This window comes from Falco peregrinus, chromosome 5 (assembly GCF_023634155.1).
Source record: "Falco peregrinus isolate bFalPer1 chromosome 5, bFalPer1.pri, whole genome shotgun sequence".
In the NCBI taxonomy this organism is placed as follows: domain Eukaryota; kingdom Metazoa; phylum Chordata; class Aves; order Falconiformes; family Falconidae; genus Falco; species Falco peregrinus.
The window spans coordinates 104965249-104984065 of NC_073725.1; the positions used below are offsets into that span (position 1 = coordinate 104965249).

Genomic DNA, 18817 nt, shown 5'->3' on the forward strand with positions numbered 1-18817 from the left:
GCTGGGTGAGCAAGCAATAGGAAAGGAAAATACTTTGTGAAACCAAAAGATTAAAATAAATCAATAAATAAAAGCATTAGCTGTTAAAGCAAGAAAAGCTGCTGCTAAATAGAAAACTACACCTTGAATCTAGGGCCTGTAATTAAGCCTCTTTTTTTTTTTTTTCCTCTTTTTTTTTTTTTGTTTTTTTTTTTTTACAACTATTGAACAGGTTGAAAAATCATTTGCTTTGCAGGCCGCTGCAAATTTTGTGACATGTCAGGGCAAAGGCAATGTGTGCTTTGGAGCTGCAGCCTAACATTGTTCTCAAATTAATATAACTGTAGGAATTTTTTTCCTTCTCTCTACATTTCCTACCTGCCCGACTGCCCTGAAGATTTTGCTTGACCAGGCAGATCTTCACTAACTGGAGATATTATGTCAAATTGTATAGGAGTGTCAGGGGCAACAAGTGAATCCAAGGAAAGTGCTGATAAAGCTGCTGATTCAGATCCCAGTGATCCTGTGCTGCTAGTACGAGCTGCAGGAGGACGAGATTGTCTAAAACAAAAAAAAAAAAATAAAAATGAAGATATCAACAGTTTCAGGTTTGTTGATAGTTAAACCATACGGGAGACCAATACAATATTCCAAAACTTGGATGTCAAACAAAACAAAAACTAAAAAACCCCAAGGTGATCAGGTTATAGTAAACAAAAATGGAGTCTATGTTCCTAGACGAATTTATGTAAGTTGAAGTTATTACTTACAATTATTAATGCATCAGGCATCAGACTGTATTACATTTTGTATGTGATTATATACTGATGTTAAAACAATCTGCTGCTTCCAGGAGTTGGGCACATTAAGAAAAATCCCATTATTAATTCATACAACAAACCAGACATATGATGCAACCAACAAAACTGTCTACTCAGCTGGAAATCTGGATTACCTGTAACAATGGATGCTAAACAACGCTCGGAAGACAAGTTCAAGTTTTCCTCTAGCCTATCAAAGATTTCATTCTGAACATAGAAAGTTTTATTGGGTTTGTGGGGTTTTTTTTCCTCCCTGGAACTTTATCCAGGATTCTCTTTGTAGTTGCGCTCTTCAGATGACCTACTGTTCATTAACTTACACAGCTGGACGCATGCTCTCATGCCTCTGCTGAAAGGAAGGAGATGGAGTAACAGCCTCCAGAGCTGACTGATTCACACGTGCAGCAATTTCCTGCAATAGACAGATGGGAAAAAATAACTGAAAATATCTTCCTCAAAATAAGCTTTAAGATTTTAGTTTTATTTATATGCAACTGGCAGAAGTTATAAACTCAACTGTGAGAATCTTACATTCCTAAATTTTCACTAATATAGCTGTACTATTTTCTTCTAACTTGCAACACATTTCCTGCTGTTCAATTTCTAAATTTAAATGAATGCACTTGCTTTATAATACTGCTAATGTTAATAAAGGCCAGCAATAGAGAAAAATCCCAATGACAAGCCTGACAAAATAAGCAAATGTAGCCATGAAGGAAAAAGAAAAATCTCTTTTGAGAAATGCTGTCCCAAACTACTACCTAAAAATCTTGAAGCTTCAAAATTCTTCACTTTAAATTTGGTAACACTTAAATGTTTCTGAAACACCAAGACATAAGCAACTATCAAGTAAGGACTATGTAACAATGGTATTTCAGCAAATAACAGGCCATTTACAGTTGACGTATTTAATTTTGATCTTTCATTGAAATCATTAATTCTGAAGTATCAGTATTTAATGTTGATGGTTTCCCTTCATAAGGTAAAGCCAACAGCAGAAGTCCTTGAGGTAAGAGGATTTTCGGAGAGGGAAAGCGCAGAAGACAAAACAATGAAGAAGCAACATTTTGTGTGAGCGTATGACTTGGAAAAGGAGAATGACTACAAAGCCATTGGGAAGTGAGGAGAAGGCACCAATAATTGAGGTGTAAATGCACACACCTTCACTGATGTCAGGGAGCTGTACCGGTTTATGCCAGGACTAAACAGAACCTCAGCTGTATATTCATCACACGTGCTTTAGGTAACTGAGTTCTGCACTACAACTATTTTGTTTCTCATCTACATAGTTAACTTGAGACAGTCAGCCAGGTACTTGTATTATCTACAAAGTTATATTTAGTTCCTGAAGCAAAAACTGGCATGACACTTTCTGTTTCACCTTGATCTTCCCGATCGTTTGGCCAGAGCCTGGTGTTATGTAGCGGAATGATGGATTCCCGTATTATTCAACAAGCTGCCTGCTGTATCTACAGTTCTCATCTCTGGTATGTGATCACTGGAAAGTTTCCTTTCCAGTAACCTGTTTCAGACCTCAGCAGGGACATCACAGCACACAATTCCACTTTCAACACTGCAGATAAATGCTCTGTTATAAACCACTTGATTTTGTTTGGGCCAGTTCCCCTAATTTAGCAAGTAAAAATCACTACCTAAGTTTGTATCAAGATGAATTTACTAAATACAAATGTAAACCATACAATTGACATTTATTTACCCAAATTCTCTACATGAAACAAATAAACAATTCCCCACTCTTCAAAAGGCAAATAACTCCCTCCGTGAAGTGCAAGTGTTTTTCCTACAGAACTGCTACACTTGTAAGATTCATATTCATAAGATTTTCAGTTCCCTCTAGTAGAAATTAAATGTGCCCATCCATATATCTGTCGTATTAATCTGTAACAAAGTATCACATACAAAACACAAATATGGAATCGTGACCGCATCAGAAAGTTTGTATTTGGTACAAAGTCACATATTTTTAATGCTTTCTATATAAGCATTAAGATGAAGGAGACAATGGCTGTATGCTTTTATACCATGAAAACCTTATCATTAGGCATGTAGGAAGTACTCAGCTTAATTATATGCTATCCAATTAGATCCAGTTGATTGCTTTTTCATTTTGTGCATATCTACATCTTAACATATTGCTGGTACTATAAATTTTAGTAAAGTTACCTCAGGGTTTTCACTTAGATATATCTGTTTAGATATGTTGTTTATGGTGCATATCCACTGAAAAAGAGAGAAAAGAAGAAAAAAAAAAAGGTAATTTTTCATATTTTTTTAACAAACTTGATTGAATACCTGAGTTGGCAGTTTCAGCACTTTTTCTACTTTCTTTGTAACTTCAGGTGGCTTGTCATAACATCCAGCTTGTCATTGAATTCACTATCTGCATAGTGCACCTTACAGTACCAGATTTTACTTTAAAATAAAATTATTTTAGTCACACTACAGATCAAAACTAAAATAAGCATAAACCGTGACTCTTAAGGAATTAAAAAACATCAGGATTCTCTGTACTCCATTACTCTGTGACTGCAGCTGACATTGTTTCCTCCAGACAAAATAAGGATTCCATCTGCCTTTGATGCAACTTTCCCATTTCTTGCATCTGTAAGCTAGAATCTATTTTCTCCCCGTGCTATGGAAAGGCATCTGCTCCTGCTCCTTGATTTTCAACTGTTCTCTGAAGGAGAAAACTAACTGGATTACATGCATACTACCAGTGCTGCTTCACTGAACCTCAGCTCATTGTTAGGGTTGTCACCTGAGCTATCTAAAAGACAGCAGAGCAGCTGCAGCCCAGAAAATCACAAATTTGAGCTGTGAAAGCTTACTACAAGTTCCTTTCCTCTGCTGAGGCATCTGAGGACAAAAAGTTTCAGGGTTAGGCTGTTATACAACTTCAACAGAGCTGGTGAACCCAGGGCAACCTGACACAGCCCAGCTAAAAACCTTAGCAATAGCATAAAAGGTCATTTCATATCAATGGAACACTGAAGATAACAGAGGAATCTGAATGCAGGCTGAAAGTACTGTATTTTCTGTATTATCCAGCTACTTACCCAAACATATTTTAAATCAACAGTGCTTCTGTAACATTTTCTTTCCCATCACACCCCTATTGAAAAGTCTACACTGAGTAATAATGCAAACAGGCATACCTTTTTAATTAACAAAGACTTCATATCACTTACTACATCTGTTCCTTTGTTTCTGAACAGATCTAACTCTATTCAGACTACGAATCTAATGAAACTATCAGTTTGGCCAATCCGTGCAAACCTTTAGAAAGCTGTAGAAAGCTGTCCAAATAAAACAAATTCTAACAGCTAAGAAAAGAAAAAGCAGGGAAAAGATATCCCTGCCGGTTGGGTGAGGGGGTTTCCCCATTTCCTTTCCCCATCAATACATGCTGCAAGTTTGCTGCCCCAGTATTTGAATATCGATATTTCTGAGCTAGCACACACCCACTGTGCAGGCAAGGAAATCTGCATCACCAGACTTAGAAGCTACTTGGAAACAGTGACCACAAGCAGCTTTGAGAGCAGTCCAAAAGCAAATTATTTCACATTACTCGATTCATCTTTTTCACGAAGTATAAACACGTTTCCCACCAAAACAGTTCTTCCTCATTTCTCAACTGCTTGTATCACTATCTGTGTCCTAACCCAAGTCTTCCTTTATTTTCCATACCTGACAAGCAGGTAGGAAGAAAGAAGGTTAGGAAAGCACGAACAGGAAGGAGAAGCAACATTTGTCACAATTCCATTACTGCTAGCTATTTTGCTGTAGGTGTTTCCCACTCCCCCACCTCCTTTTTCCCTTTCTTTCTTCCATAATACTGGAAAGGACTTGGTAGCAATCACAACTGCATTTTTTTTTCTCTAGGATTTTAACACAGTCATTTTTTCAGACTTCCTGAAACCCATCATTATGGACAGAATCAGTTAAAATTTCATCACTTACCACCTAGAGAACATAAAATGAGCATTCTGACTGCTTTTACGAATATATTTCTTCTATGCAACAAAAATCACTGGACTCCATGTGAACCTCCTATAAGCTTACCTCTTCATAATCTTTTTTACTTTCTGCCTGTAAGATTGAAGACCTGAAAAAAAAGAGCATGGAAAAGACAATTTTATCTTACTTAAAATGCCTCACAAATACATTCAGACAGGAAACTCCACCTTCACATTGGTATGCTGCACAACAAATTAAGAAAGGCTGAAGATTCTGTGCACAGGCTGAGTACAGTCAACATTTAACTGGAGGGGGTGGAGAAATCTATGCTTTCATTTCAAATGAAAATAGAAAAAGAACAAAATTCTAATTGTGCCCATGTAATACTTCAGCACTCACAAAATGCAATAATACACAATTGTAAATGTATTATGTTAATTTTATTCTGAAATACAACTCAGCTACATTATAGACCTTATAAACAAAAGCCCAGACATTGCAAAGTTAAAAAGGTGTCCCAGATTTTGCTTCTAAATACCCCCAAAATCTATCAAGCTGTAATCTGGCCAAAGGGAGACCATTTTTCTTTTAGTGATTCCAGTATTATTTACAGGTAACAGTAATTTAAGAATACTTACTTTTTGCCATCAAAAGATGTTATCTGAAAGCAGTACCGTCTGTCTTCACAGTCCACAGCCATTACAGAACAATTGTCTATATCCATGACAAGTCCCCCAGCTACGTCACCTCTCGCCTGGCTCATCAGGTTTCCACCTTGAGTGAAGTAAAACTGTCTCTCCCAGCTGGAAGATACCAGCCCTGTCTTACTAAAAGATAAAAAGAAGTTCTTAGTAGTAGATCAGGAGTTCAGCTGAGCTGAACATCACTTGGAACAAACCACCTGGGCACTTAAGATAACTTTACAGCTAAATTAGTCTCTTTCCATCTGTCATTTTTTTCATACTAAACCTACTGCTGGACAAAGAATACATACAATAATAGTTCTTAAATTATGTGAAACAATTTAGAATAAAAAAGCATAAGTACTTCAGTTTTTGATGGTCAGCTTTTACGGTACTGCTTTAATTATATGCATTATCAATATAATTGATAAGACCTCTGAACTCTGCACTTAAGATTGTTAAGACTAAGTTTTGAATAACTCTGCATTAAGAATTAACTTACTCATGTCTGATACTTCGATTTTCTAAGTACTTTGTAACATTCAACAAGATTCCAAAATTCTGCTTAGAGCATGTGGGGGGTGGGGGTTGGTTTTATGGTTTTTTTGTGCATTTTTTGGGTTGTGGTTTGTTGTTTTTTTTTTTTTTTTTCCCCAGAATAACAGAAGAGGAACAATCTGAAACCAAAAATCAATAACACTTGCAGTTTAGCCCCCCTTTTTGTTCAGATATTCTGTTCAATATTAAGTGCTGCAATTGTACTCTACTACAGAAATTCATGCCTCATTCAGTGAGTATATTACTGTAACTGTTGTGGTAAAAGTAATCTACATTTTTTCAGAAATTCCCTGGAGCTTATTAAATAAATCACAGGGGAAAAAAAAACAGCATTGCAATCTATTTTCAGTAACCCTAAAAATCAGCTGCTAGACTTTAATAAATAAAGTTCCCAGCTCCCTCCAGTGGACAAAAGACTACCTCAAGAAATGGAGAAGGCCATTCAAAGTGTATTTTGGTTAAACGCGAATGTTTTGCCTTGCCTACCTCAGGCTTGGTGTATTTTCTTAGTAACCTAAATCCCAAAGCTTTAACAGATACTTGTAGAACAATCCTGATAGCTGCAATCTTCTTGTTTTCCAATTTCAATCCAGTGAAATTACACCCTCATTAACTTTTTCTTTCTGATGTGAAAATTCAGGCAAATTAAAGACTACAATCAGGATAACTATGTTTTACAGCTGAATGATACTATGTCAGTGTAACAATGAAATGAATACTAATAAAGTGAAGGATTCAAAAGAAAGAAGCAGAATAGTTCCTGTGACTTACTCAATTATGTAAATTCAGAATGGCTAACTTAAAAAAATAATAAATAAATAAACTTGCATACTTTTTAAGATTTCCTTTCCCAAAATAAAATATTCTGGGATTTTTAAGTAACAAGTTAGTCTTACTTTCTTGCATTGAGATAGCCAGCTTTCCGTGTTAGATTTCTGTGAACAGGAAATTTCGTAGGATCAGGATCAGGCAAATACAGTGGATCACTAGCCACTTCCAAGTCCTCTATAGTTTGTTGCATGTTTTCTACTTCACACTCCATTTCCCTGCGAACACTAAGGTAAATAATGTGTCATTAACAAAAATAATATATTAATAAGTAGAAACATAAACAATAAATGTCTTGATAATGATTCAAAACAACACAACTTACTTCTGTACACTTGTGCCAATATTGGTCAAAAATTCTTCCAACTGCTCTGTAAGATTTTCTGAGCCCATTTTAAAAAAACTTATCTTTCAAAAAAAAAAAAAAGGAGAAAAGGGAGAATTTAGTAATTAATAAAACTACATTAACAATTAACAGATGAAACCATAGGAGCTAAAAAGTTTCTCAGAGAAATCTTGTCAACCCTCATTCCCACCAAAGCCTCTAAATAAAAGGAGCAGAATGCATGTTTCTGTCTGCAAGTGAAGGCTGACACCGACATTGCAGTGGCATTTCATCGTGTTGAAAGGATGTGCATAAAGTCACCTCGAGGAAACAAAGAAAAATGCAGAAACTGCCCTGGGAGAGAAACAAGGTTTTGTCTTTTTGTGATCCCCACTCTCTACGCTTTTGCAAGCCCATCAGCCTGCTGACTGTGGTGTTATGGGTGGGGTTATTTGGGGTGCATAAGAGAGGGGAAACCTGTGAGTACTTGTCCGCGGCCATGCTCTTAACTGTGGATCCTGTCAACTGACAATACATTTCTTAAAAACAGTGTACTACGTACTGGTCCAGAAAAACTGCAGCATCTCAATTGAGTTTAGCCATATGGAATCTCAAAACAGGAAGCCACAGGGCACGGCCATGCCCTTCCCAGTCTCAGATTCAGCAAAAACCTGCACCCGATGCAAAAACTAATGCACCAGCACATTAGGCTGCATTATCTACTTTGTTACAAAAAACATTCAGAGTGTAGTTCTTAAATACAAGCTGCAAAGTTTTAAAAAGAACCAAGAGTTCTTCTTGGACTCGGAAAGCTTTCAGAGAGTATCCAGAAGTTAATTTCCACTCTGGACACTGCGGCAGTGCCAGATGCTGGGAAGTCTTGACATTTTTCCTTTTAAAAAAACCATACTGATGATATACTTCTGAAAATACAAATTAAGTCTCTTTTTCATAGTTTAAGAACTTTTTCACAGTTGTATTGCTTACTGCACCCATCCTCAAATAAACGAATCATGAACTCATTTATACTAAACAAAATCAAGCCAGAATGACTTTTAGCATTCCAGTTCTTCCACAGCCCTGAATGAAAACAGTAGTGTTGTGACTTTGACCATTATCTCACCTCGGAATACCTGCCACAGGGAAGAGTTTAACTGCCTCCACATTACTTCCTAAAAAGGTACACTTCCATGTGGGCTGGCACGCATGAAAGTTTTAACCAGCTATTCCCATCAGTGATCAAGTGGAAAAAAAGTACCCAGCAATGAAAATGTAAGCAGTGCGTTAGATTTAGCCATCTGGGTTTTGGGGTAGAATTAGACCCTTGTGTTTGTCACCCACACTTCCCTAAAAGATTCTCCAATGGGAGTGAGGGTGTATCACGATGAGGTTCATCTACTGAGTGGAAAATTATTAGCACTAGCTAATGACAATGTTCACAGCAGTAGCTATGACAACCATGAGGACGAATATCAGGGTGTGTCTTTTTCTCCATTTGCTTCCTTGGACTGCAAAAGAGGTCTTGCAATGGTTTTCAGTATGTCAACCTTCATGAAGTACTTCTACATCTTCTTTCAGACCTACAGCTTTCAGAATCTGAAATTACCTGAGCTTGCATGTATCCCAACAAGGGTTCTAGCATAGCAATCTTCTTTTTGTACTGAAGACTATTTAATGCACAGAAATAGTGCATCATAGTCTGATGCTGTTTTTTTCTTGAAGTATATACATCTTCTGTAACTTCAGCCTTGATCTAAAGAGACACAGACAGGGGGAGAGGGGACAAAGAATGTTTAAGAGTTGGTATTCGTCATGTGCTTTCTGGGCAGTTTTACAGCCAGTATGGAAAAAACAACACAGTAACGTTCTACCCTTTATCATCAGCAACTGCAAATTTTACCCTCTAATACCACTTATCTAACTTATACATGAGACATATATGAAAAATAAATACAGCATTGTTTTGTCCCCAAAAAGTATGGGCTTTTTTTTACAAAAATAAATTGAATATAGCATCACAATCTTATTCATAGAGCATTTTCAGTGTTACAAGGCAGGCACATATTGGGGAAACTCATTTTTCTGTTCTGAAGCAAACTGTCTAGACTGCTAAAACACAAACTATCAAACTTCAGGTGGAATCTGCCATACATTGTCTTCCATCATAAATATATATTAGATGAAAATTATTTCTTATCTAGTCTAAAAATCTTGATATTATGTATTTTGTTTTACGAACCTTTTCATTTTCCCTTCTTTTTGACAACCGACTGTATCTGGTAATGGCAGCATCATGGTCTAAGCAATCAAGAGAGAATTTATGATCATTTTGATAAATTAATGACTTACGAAACAGCAGAAAACCTTTTATATCACTGTGTGTTACACAGCCACCTGAATGCAAAGTTCTGTCGTATTAAAATCTTTAAGAATTGCTCTTGCCTGCTTCTAACTACTTCACCGTCACAAATACTTGGGCTGAAGAAAAGTTATAACCAGACGCAAATATGGCCAAATGGTTACAAATTTCCCTAAACATGTAATATTCTTCAAAGACAGAAACTTTCTCTAAGTAAAGACAACTTTCCATTATGAAAACCTGTATCTAATCTTTTTTGCTCCCAAAGCAATGAAGCAATTTACATTGAGAAGCAGACTCCTTACTTATTCCTTACTTGAAGAATATGTTCTCTGCAAGGATATAGTAGAGCTAGCTTAAAGAAGTAACTCCTGACAATAGGGAAGAGAGCTATCAAACTAATTTTAGGGAGGTAAATTTTTTTTATTAATCCAGTCCTGACTGTAAAAAGTAACCTAGCACCTTACTACTTTCATTAATTTGACAGCACAATTCTACATTATTTAATAATAATATATACACCCTAAGTATTGTAAAAAATACTGTCAATTTGCCTTAACACTTCAGGACAAAAAGCAAGGATTTACAAGTGAACCAAGGAAAGCTGGGTGACACTGAAAAAAGCTACACCTTAGTTAGTCACTTTAAGCCTTGCAAATACCGTCATGGTTTACTGAGTAAATAATCTACAAGAACACTGTCGTCTTGTAATATCTGTAATATTAAGTATTTTACACTTACCATTGCTTGCAATTTGGAAAACTTCTTTTAGAGTTAGTATCTCTACAAAACAACATATTGCCATTTAAATAAGTTATTATTAACATAACTTTTATATATTAAGGTTTCTCATGCAACGTTTCACTGCTAACAGTTGTAGTACACACCTTTTACCATACTGATTTACCAGGAAAATCTGCTCTTACTTAGAGCCCGAGTATCATTTTTGTGGCTGACCAACTTATCAAAAAAGATACGCACTCCAGTAAGTTGAAGAGGAACTTCTTTTCAAAAGACTTTGAAAGACATTGTCAATACAAATCCATCACCTATAGTTCTGGTCTGAGTTGGGGAAGCGGAAACACAGGAGACTAGCAAGTATCCTTGGATCAAAGGAAAGCCTCAGATTGTGATTCCCTCTACCTAAAATTAGTCATGTTCTAGGTTATTTAGTCTCCTGTGTCAGGGAACAGAAAACAGTACAATACTTAGCACTTGTTCTGATCTTGCCTGTGGGTTTGTGTCTTATTACAACATAAGCAGAGAGCCACGTTCAACTTTATGGTAAAGCAAAGACAAAAGGGCATGGAAAAGCTTTACAGAAAGTGCCTATGAAGTCCATGGTGAAGCATAGTATCATTAAAGTACTACGTCAGCTGGTGGTTAAAAACTTCCCATTGGAAAATTTAACACTTGGCAATTATTGCCTTGGGGATACTTCTTTAGTAAATACTAACAGATTTTTCCATGTTCTGAGCAGTAATACTAGGCTTGAGATACTCATGCTACTTTGCTCAAAAACCATAATCTATTTAATCCATAATTTTGCAACAAACCACTGCCAAATCAGTATCTTCCAAGATTCATAAAGAGCTAGAAGACTTACAGAAGATTCTACTTTTTATTTCAATTTAGACTTAGAATGTTCATACGTTAAGGTATACCCGGTCCAGGATGTTAACATTAGGGATTTAAGTTATTTTGATTTTAACTGTTTTCATTTATATTTGAAGCATGTTTGCCACACCAGTCTATTCACGTTAGCATTCAAGTAAAATCTATCATAATCATTTCAGACAAGGCAGAATAAGATAGAATCATTACACAAAAAAAAGAAGTTAGAAGCACCTTATGCCTGCATATAAGAAGCGACCTATATTACCAGCAGGGCTGAAGAACCACCTTACTAAATCTTAATAGTAAAGTAAGTACTACAACTTTGGCACTTTGCCTTTTGAGTTCAGTCCAGCCATTATATTGATGTTATGGTAATATATATAAATATTTCCTAAACACGCAAATTATCTGAAAACTATTCTTTCCTAATGTTCACAATAACTTCAAAATTTTCATCTTCAACAGATGAAATGTAAGTAATAACTTTGTTGAAACAGTAATAGTGTTAAGTTCTTCAGCTGTAATACTCTCATGAATAGAAGTAACTTACATTTTTTTACAGATTGGGAGATGCATACTTTTGAGAGCTGAAAAATAAGTGGCGCATTCTATTTAGCGAAACAAGAGTTATGGAAATTAAATACTATGTCTTTGTTATTACTGCTGTTGATAAAAACAGTATTTGTTTGAGCACTCTACCTTTTAGATCCCTTTCTTTAAACTGGGTAATAGGAAACATCATTGCATCCGCAAGTTGAGTTGAAAGTACTGCATGGCAAGAGCTGAGCTGTAGAAGACAAAAGAAGGAAATTTTACGAAGACAGCACTGAGACTAAACCAGTTCAGGAGGGGTTGACATGAATTTTGCTCAAAGATGACATGTACAACTCAAACGTTAATTTTGCACATTCATTTTTTCGCAGCTATTCTTTTCTAGGTTCCTGATCTTATCACTACCTTTTTATAGAAGACCTTTATAGAGGTTACTATTTGTCCCTGCTTTTCCAACTTTATTCCAAGTCACTGGAACATGTCAGGAGATCATGTCATACATTCTAATGACTAGTCAGTTTATTTCTCCAGGTACATCACAGCTCATCCTTCACTGGTTACAGAGGTAGAACAAATGTGCTCTCCCTCCCCAAATGCCGTTTAGGTAGTGCTAAAGCGAGGAGAGGGATCGCAGAAAAGATCCTGATTCAGATCTTAATAGTGCAAAGTTGTCCTTCGTAAGAGCCAGTCTCTGTCTCTAATACAGACAGCAGGAGGTTCCCTTGTCAGGTGTCTAAAATCAGGCAATAAAAACACATTCATAAAATAATAGTTTCTAACTGGCATTCTGTAATGTTTTTGTTTATATGTACAGTAAGTGAAACCACATACTTTCTCAACAATGTATCCTCAGTTTGCTGAACTGATTATCTTCAGGTTATCTAACTTCAAGTATGTGCTGCAATATACAACCGTTACCTTACTGACAGAAGAAAGCCATTTCTGTACCTCCCATCTTAAAATAAGACTGGAATAATTAAGCAAGTTGAAGTCTGTACATGACAACAGTAGCAAAGGAAATGAAACAAATACAAGCACTTGCCTCATCAATCACTTTCGCAAATTGCTGTAGAGTGGAAGTCATAACTTCGTCATCTCCCCCTAGTGGAAAACGCTAAAAGAAAATAAAAGGAGGCACGTTCTCAGTGTTTTCTGCCATTCACAAAACTGTATTAATCATATAATCATGTCTATGAATGTATTAGGTATTCCTATTATTATTTTATTTTTATAAAATATATATATATTATTTTAAGGTATTTTACAATTAAGACACACTGAAGCACTTCTTTACTGCCCTGCAAAGAAGGAATACTTGTGTGTGTGTGAGGGAAAGTAATAAACAGTTCTCATTTAAAAAAAAAACCACAACTATTTAAAGAATAGATTAATTAATTATTTTGTAGATTAACAGGCTTTACTTCAAAAAAATCAGGAAAGATGCAGGCTTGACATCTATGAAGACTTTTACCAGCTTTGCAAATTATTTTAAAGTTACCAAAATTAAGTAATATATGGTGTTTGTCTTAAATTTCTAGCTCCTAAATTATGTGACATTTTCATCTGAAACTTTCTTCCACCCAAAGGAGTTTACTTCCATAATGCCCTGATGGAGGCAAAAGTATGACTGAAATAGTAACTGAAAAAGAAGTGAGTTAAAACATTATTTGTGTATTTTTAAGCTAATCTGACTGGGAAAAGCAGTCCAAAGGAGACAAATCAGAAAAATAAGTTAAAAGATCCAATGTTAATTTAATTCTTTTTTTAATTCTCAGCAGCTATACATAAACCACTTGGAAATACAAAAAAACCCCTGAACTTCTTTATTAAAAATTTTGAGGACCTCCTTCCAGTTTATTAGACTCCCCCCTCCTTCTTTTCAAAAAATGTAACACTGTAATTTAAATAAGGACATTTGAGACATTTGATGTATATTTTGATATCCATAACTGCTAATGAATAAGGGTATCTTGCCCTAATTCTTCTAATCTGAAGCTAGTTCTTTTCATCTTGATTTTGCAGATACTGTATTTTTGTTAGAAAATGGCAGAAACAGTGCAATTCATTAAATAGCTTTGTCATTAAAGTCAATTTGGTATTGTATCAACAATGTTAAAACAATTCAAGTGACAATACTGCAGCTACTTTAAAAAAAAGAAAAAAGCAGAAATAATTTAATTCCTGCTATAATTCAGTGTGCACACACATCTCAGGCAGCATTTCCAGATTTCTAGTCTGTCATTAGAAATAAAAAACTTTTTTTAAAAAAAATAATAAAAGACACTCCATCTCTTCCTAACAGGACTACTGCACATATGAATATTCACTATTCTTTTGAATCAGCACCATTGCCGTTTTGATCCTACCTGTATTACACCTATTTGTTAGTAACAATTAACAAAGGAAAAATAAAGTGTCATCTCACCCCTCTAGAAAGACTCACCAAACCAAAATAATTCGTAAATAGTACTTGTTCCAGTTCACCTCATTAGGTGGAAGATAGGGAGCGCCAGCCTCCTTACAATAAGCAAATTTTTGTTTTTAACTTGCATCTCAGAAAAGGAGTTCCAGCAGCATAGCTACAAATAGGGAATATAGTATAGGCTACTAGTGGAGAAAGTTATGGATTCCACAATCTGCACTTTCAGAGATGGAATTATTTTCACAATAAGAGTAAATTATTGTTGTTAAATGGAGACTGCTATGCAATTGCTTCTCATTGTGACTAGTAAAATGAAAGCACTTAAAAGTCAACAGGTTTATAAAACAGAAACAAAACACCACACACACCCCTAAGCAACCTCCAAAACACTGATCCAAAAGTAAAATATTTCAGAACTTACTACTATTCGTCATGGTAAGAGAAACTTCATTCTGTTTTATTTGGAAGAACTAAAATAGATTCTTTTGGCAAAGATTTGAGCCACCAGCCACAGCAGTTCATTTTATCTGGAACAAACCTAAATACATTCTGTACCGCGCTCTGGGAGATAAAAAGACTAAAAAAGTACATAGTCCTGACCGCACAAAGACAACAATGAGTTACACAGTACCTGTTTCTCATATTCCTTCAGAAGCTTTGAAGTCAGATGAGTTGCTGCACTTAATTCATTCTGATTAAAAAAAACCAAACACACACACAACACAAAACCAAGCTTAATACTTTTTAATTTAAATTAATATTTTTTAAAAATCACGTATTTGAAGAAGAAACTATCACAGACTTGGAACTTAAAATCTGACCACAGGTTGTCAGAAAACTTAAGCATGCTGCCCTTCCACTTCTCTAACATTTTTGAGTTACAGGTAATCAGTGTTTACAAATACCAAGTTCACAGCCTGTACTATCTGTACTGATTTCTGTATTTTTCACGTTAATCAGTGCATATTTGCATTTAATTATTTCGAACTACCTGCCCTAGTTACTGAGTACTGGGAATTTGTTGTCTGCAGGGGAAAGAAAAGGTTATGATGAACCTCAATACTACCTGGTTACAAACTGCTCTGTACTTGTACACAGACAGGCCCTAATTAGCCGATGGTACAGAACAACATCTTTCACCATGTAGTTGCAGGAGAAAGCACAGAAATCAAAAGCTAAACAGAAAGGCAGTAAAATAAAACTACGCAGCAATAAACCTAGAATAAATATAGTAGTCATTAAAGTAAAAACAACAGTAAAATAAAAATACGAAAAGCAAGAGTAATAAATCAGGAAAAAAGTCAAACAGCTCAAGTATATACAAATTAACGATGGCCATGAACTCAATTGTTCAGAAAAACTCACAAAATAGATTTGCCTTTAGCTTAAAAGTGCAGTTACTTATAAATGATGAATGAAACATGTAGAAGATTATCTCCCACTTGGTACTTATTATCATACATGCTAAGATCACTATAAGAAAAACTCAAGAAATAAGACAGAATTACTAGAAGACCAGAAAATCATTTTACTTGTCATAAGAAAATATGTTGCAAAAGAAGAAATAAAAAAAATTTAGTCTTTTTCACAACTTATCATGCAGAAAAACAATCATCTAATTCTGTTTTTATTTCATTTAAACATACACACATTTAAACAATGTGGAAGTTTTTTAAAAATACTGTATATAATAATTTCAAAAAGAGCAAGAGGCACGCTTTATAATGTATTCAAGGATTTCATTAATACTACCTGTGCATCATATATTCTGTGCATGGCTTGAAATAACTGATTGATGTAATTGGAAATGGCAGCAGCATCTTCTTCAAATACTCCCAGCAAAGATCGGGTCTGTAAAAATTAAACAGCCAAAATACTAACATGTCAAGTTAGAAAAGTAGCATTTAAATGTAACAGAATTTCAAAGTTAAATAGCATTGTTTCAGATTTCCTTACTGGAAAGTTTATAAACCCTCCGACACTATTTACAGGAATGATACCGGTTGCATGCCAGTGAATCTTAAAGATACTCAGCCTCACTCCTACTGTCAGTCTTTCTCCAGGTCAATATGAGTACATTTTCAGAGAGGAAACGACAAAGGGAGATGCCTAAGTGTATAAAAAAGCTGGAATTGTGGGCAACTACTGGACCCACTATGGTATATCCCTAAGGAAAAAGCTAAACACGACTGGTATTAAATAGCATGCCAGGTGCATACATTTCTTCTGCAGCGAGATCAAAACAAAGCCTGTGACTTTCTAATACTACTCATCCTGCATAAAGACAGCTGCTGCCTGTGCTTGGACCTGTAATTCACCTGTGCAGTAACATGTAACTTCTGTGATCAAATGGCCGAGGAACTAAAAGCCAAACCAAACCAGTACAACTTAGACCTTGCCCATAAGATAGCTATTCCTCCCCCTCACCACTCCACCGTGAAAGGCAGTGAGAAGATCCATCCTTTTATCCTTACCCCAGTTTGTCAGCCAGTTCCTTAGCTGGTGTCACCCACAAGCATGATGACTATGCATCCTACTGCACTGCCAGCACCGCTGATGAAGGTGCTTAACAGTATCCACCTGAAAAAAACCCTCTTTATCACTGTCTACCTATCAGACTTCAAAACACTGGTCACTACTCCTTAAGCCCAACTCTCCAGCCAGTTTTTCCATCCAGGTCACAGTCCACACCTCTCCATTCTGGCCAGAAGAATGTTATCAGAGAGCGTGTCAGAATCCTTGCTTAAGTCAAGGTAATTGACATCCACTGCTCTTCCCTATGAAATGACTGAGTGAGAAGGCAATCAGCTTGCTCAGGCCTAATTTGCCCTTAGGCTTAAATGAGATGCTGACTCTGTTCTTGCATCCTTTCTGCATTTGGAAGCAGTGTTGCTCCTCAGAGCAGAGAATGTACCTATAATTCTGCACAGGCTACATTTGCTTTTCCCCATCTAAAATACTGTTTGGGAGGCTTGGATGTAGAAACAGGAATATTGCTTGCAAGACCCACAACATAAACGCTTTAACTCTAGCATTTTAGTATAAACCTAAAAACAAAGTCCTCTTGCTAAGTTTACATCCAGACAGAAAATCAAAAGAATCATTATGTAACTGTTTTTTCCCCCAAAATTATGATTGTTAAACACTTAAAACTGAAAATTCTCTTTCTTAAGTCTTCCCTAAGCTAAATAACTATAGTTTCTTTGAAGAGGACGGGAAGGAACTTATGGGACCTAGGAAAAGAATGAAAGACTGACACAAGAAATCTGGACATCAGGAAAACCTCTCTGATGAGATTAGCAAAAAAGACTGGATCGCACTACACATGAATTATTGGCATTTATTATTAGGAGTTCTTGCTATGTTGAAGACTTATCTTAAAATGACTTAGGCTTTAGCCCGTCTCCCCTTGACCCATGGAGATCTTTTTCAGCTATTTTCTGATTTTCTGCTTTTAATGATAATCAAGGAGTACATACTAAACCTGTACAAAGTATATTATTTGACCATCCTTTTGACGTGAAATTATTTAACTTGAATTAGACGTCTGGCTGTCTCAGATTCATACCATATAATGCCTACAGGATACTTAAATATAAAAAAATATAATCAAACATCATCAACACCACAATAAATAACTATAATGGTGGTTCTAGTTTACACAACAAGGGGAAAAGAAGGGTAGAGGAGGAAAGAGGGGGAGAACTCAAACATTTGCAAGGTGTGGCAACATGTTGTGTCATCTTAATAGCTGTGACACTCCCATTAAAGTAGACATACATGAAAGAATGCAAAAGGAAAAATTACATAGTACCATAACCACTGAATTATGTACTCATGACCTTTAAACCCGAACATTAATAAACCTGAACATAAATAAACCCAAACTTGTAATTTTAAAGGAACATAATGTAAGGCTTCCGGATTATGCTTACTCTTTAAAACTGAATACTGTAGAATAAAAACACTCCTGTGTTTTCTTGTAAAAATATCAATTATTGATGTCTGGACTTCAAACTGACACTGTATGACACTGATGGAAAGAAAATAACCTGAACTGTAAACAAGTTATGGCAGACTATTGCTTATCAAAAGATTAGAGTAATTGTTTACTCATGTTTCTAGTAAAACTTTACATAATTTTGCATGTTCTTTAAGATGCCTTCAACCCACGTATATCAGCAGGTACACTAGAAACTACCAGTGATAACCTGCACAAAGAAATGACCTAGTTAATGTCAGTGAACTGTTAAGCATTCTGTGTCATCGTGTGTACGGTACTGCAAGTGACACGACATACAGCCTGTGCTATGAAGTCTCTTGGCGTTTTTACTGTGCAATGCTTTGGGAATGTAAATATGTCTGAGCAGAAACTCTCTCTAAATATATATATAAACACTGAGTATGTGTGTAATATACATCTAAGTTAGTATTAAAATTGCCCTGCTTTGCATAGCAAAAGACAATGTAAACTGGGCATTTGGTTTGTGTCTAAAAACACAGTGGTTAGATTTTTATCCTGCAACAAGAGGAAATGAATGGGGTTTGCCATTTTAGAAAAGTCTTTCCTTCCCTCAGATGCAAAGTCTGATACGATGTTTACACATCTAAAGTTAATGTCTGCAACATGTCTAAAGGTGCAAAACTTCATTCCATAGTTCAGCACTAAACAACAAACTAGGCTGATGATCTTTT

At 35.7% G+C, this 18817-nt stretch overlaps 1 protein-coding gene across 1 annotated transcript in view; it reads right to left on the reverse strand.

The window, feature by feature from the left end:
* Window positions 1-18817, reverse strand: part of APPL1 (adaptor protein, phosphotyrosine interacting with PH domain and leucine zipper 1) — a 32440-nt gene that overhangs the window by 11607 nt on the left and 2016 nt on the right. The window contains exons 2-15 of the mRNA XM_005230020.4: window positions 15875-15973; window positions 14754-14813; window positions 12743-12814; window positions 11848-11935; window positions 10273-10314; window positions 9412-9470; window positions 8779-8925; window positions 7173-7255; window positions 6916-7074; window positions 5417-5605; window positions 4884-4926; window positions 2985-3041; window positions 1121-1212; window positions 358-540 (exon numbers count right to left, since the gene is read on the reverse strand). Of these exons, the coding sequence (XP_005230077.1) occupies window positions 358-540; window positions 1121-1212; window positions 2985-3041; window positions 4884-4926; window positions 5417-5605; window positions 6916-7074; window positions 7173-7255; window positions 8779-8925; window positions 9412-9470; window positions 10273-10314; window positions 11848-11935; window positions 12743-12814; window positions 14754-14813; window positions 15875-15973 (1373 nt within the window). The remainder of the gene's footprint in view (window positions 1-357; window positions 541-1120; window positions 1213-2984; window positions 3042-4883; window positions 4927-5416; window positions 5606-6915; window positions 7075-7172; window positions 7256-8778; window positions 8926-9411; window positions 9471-10272; window positions 10315-11847; window positions 11936-12742; window positions 12815-14753; window positions 14814-15874; window positions 15974-18817) is intronic.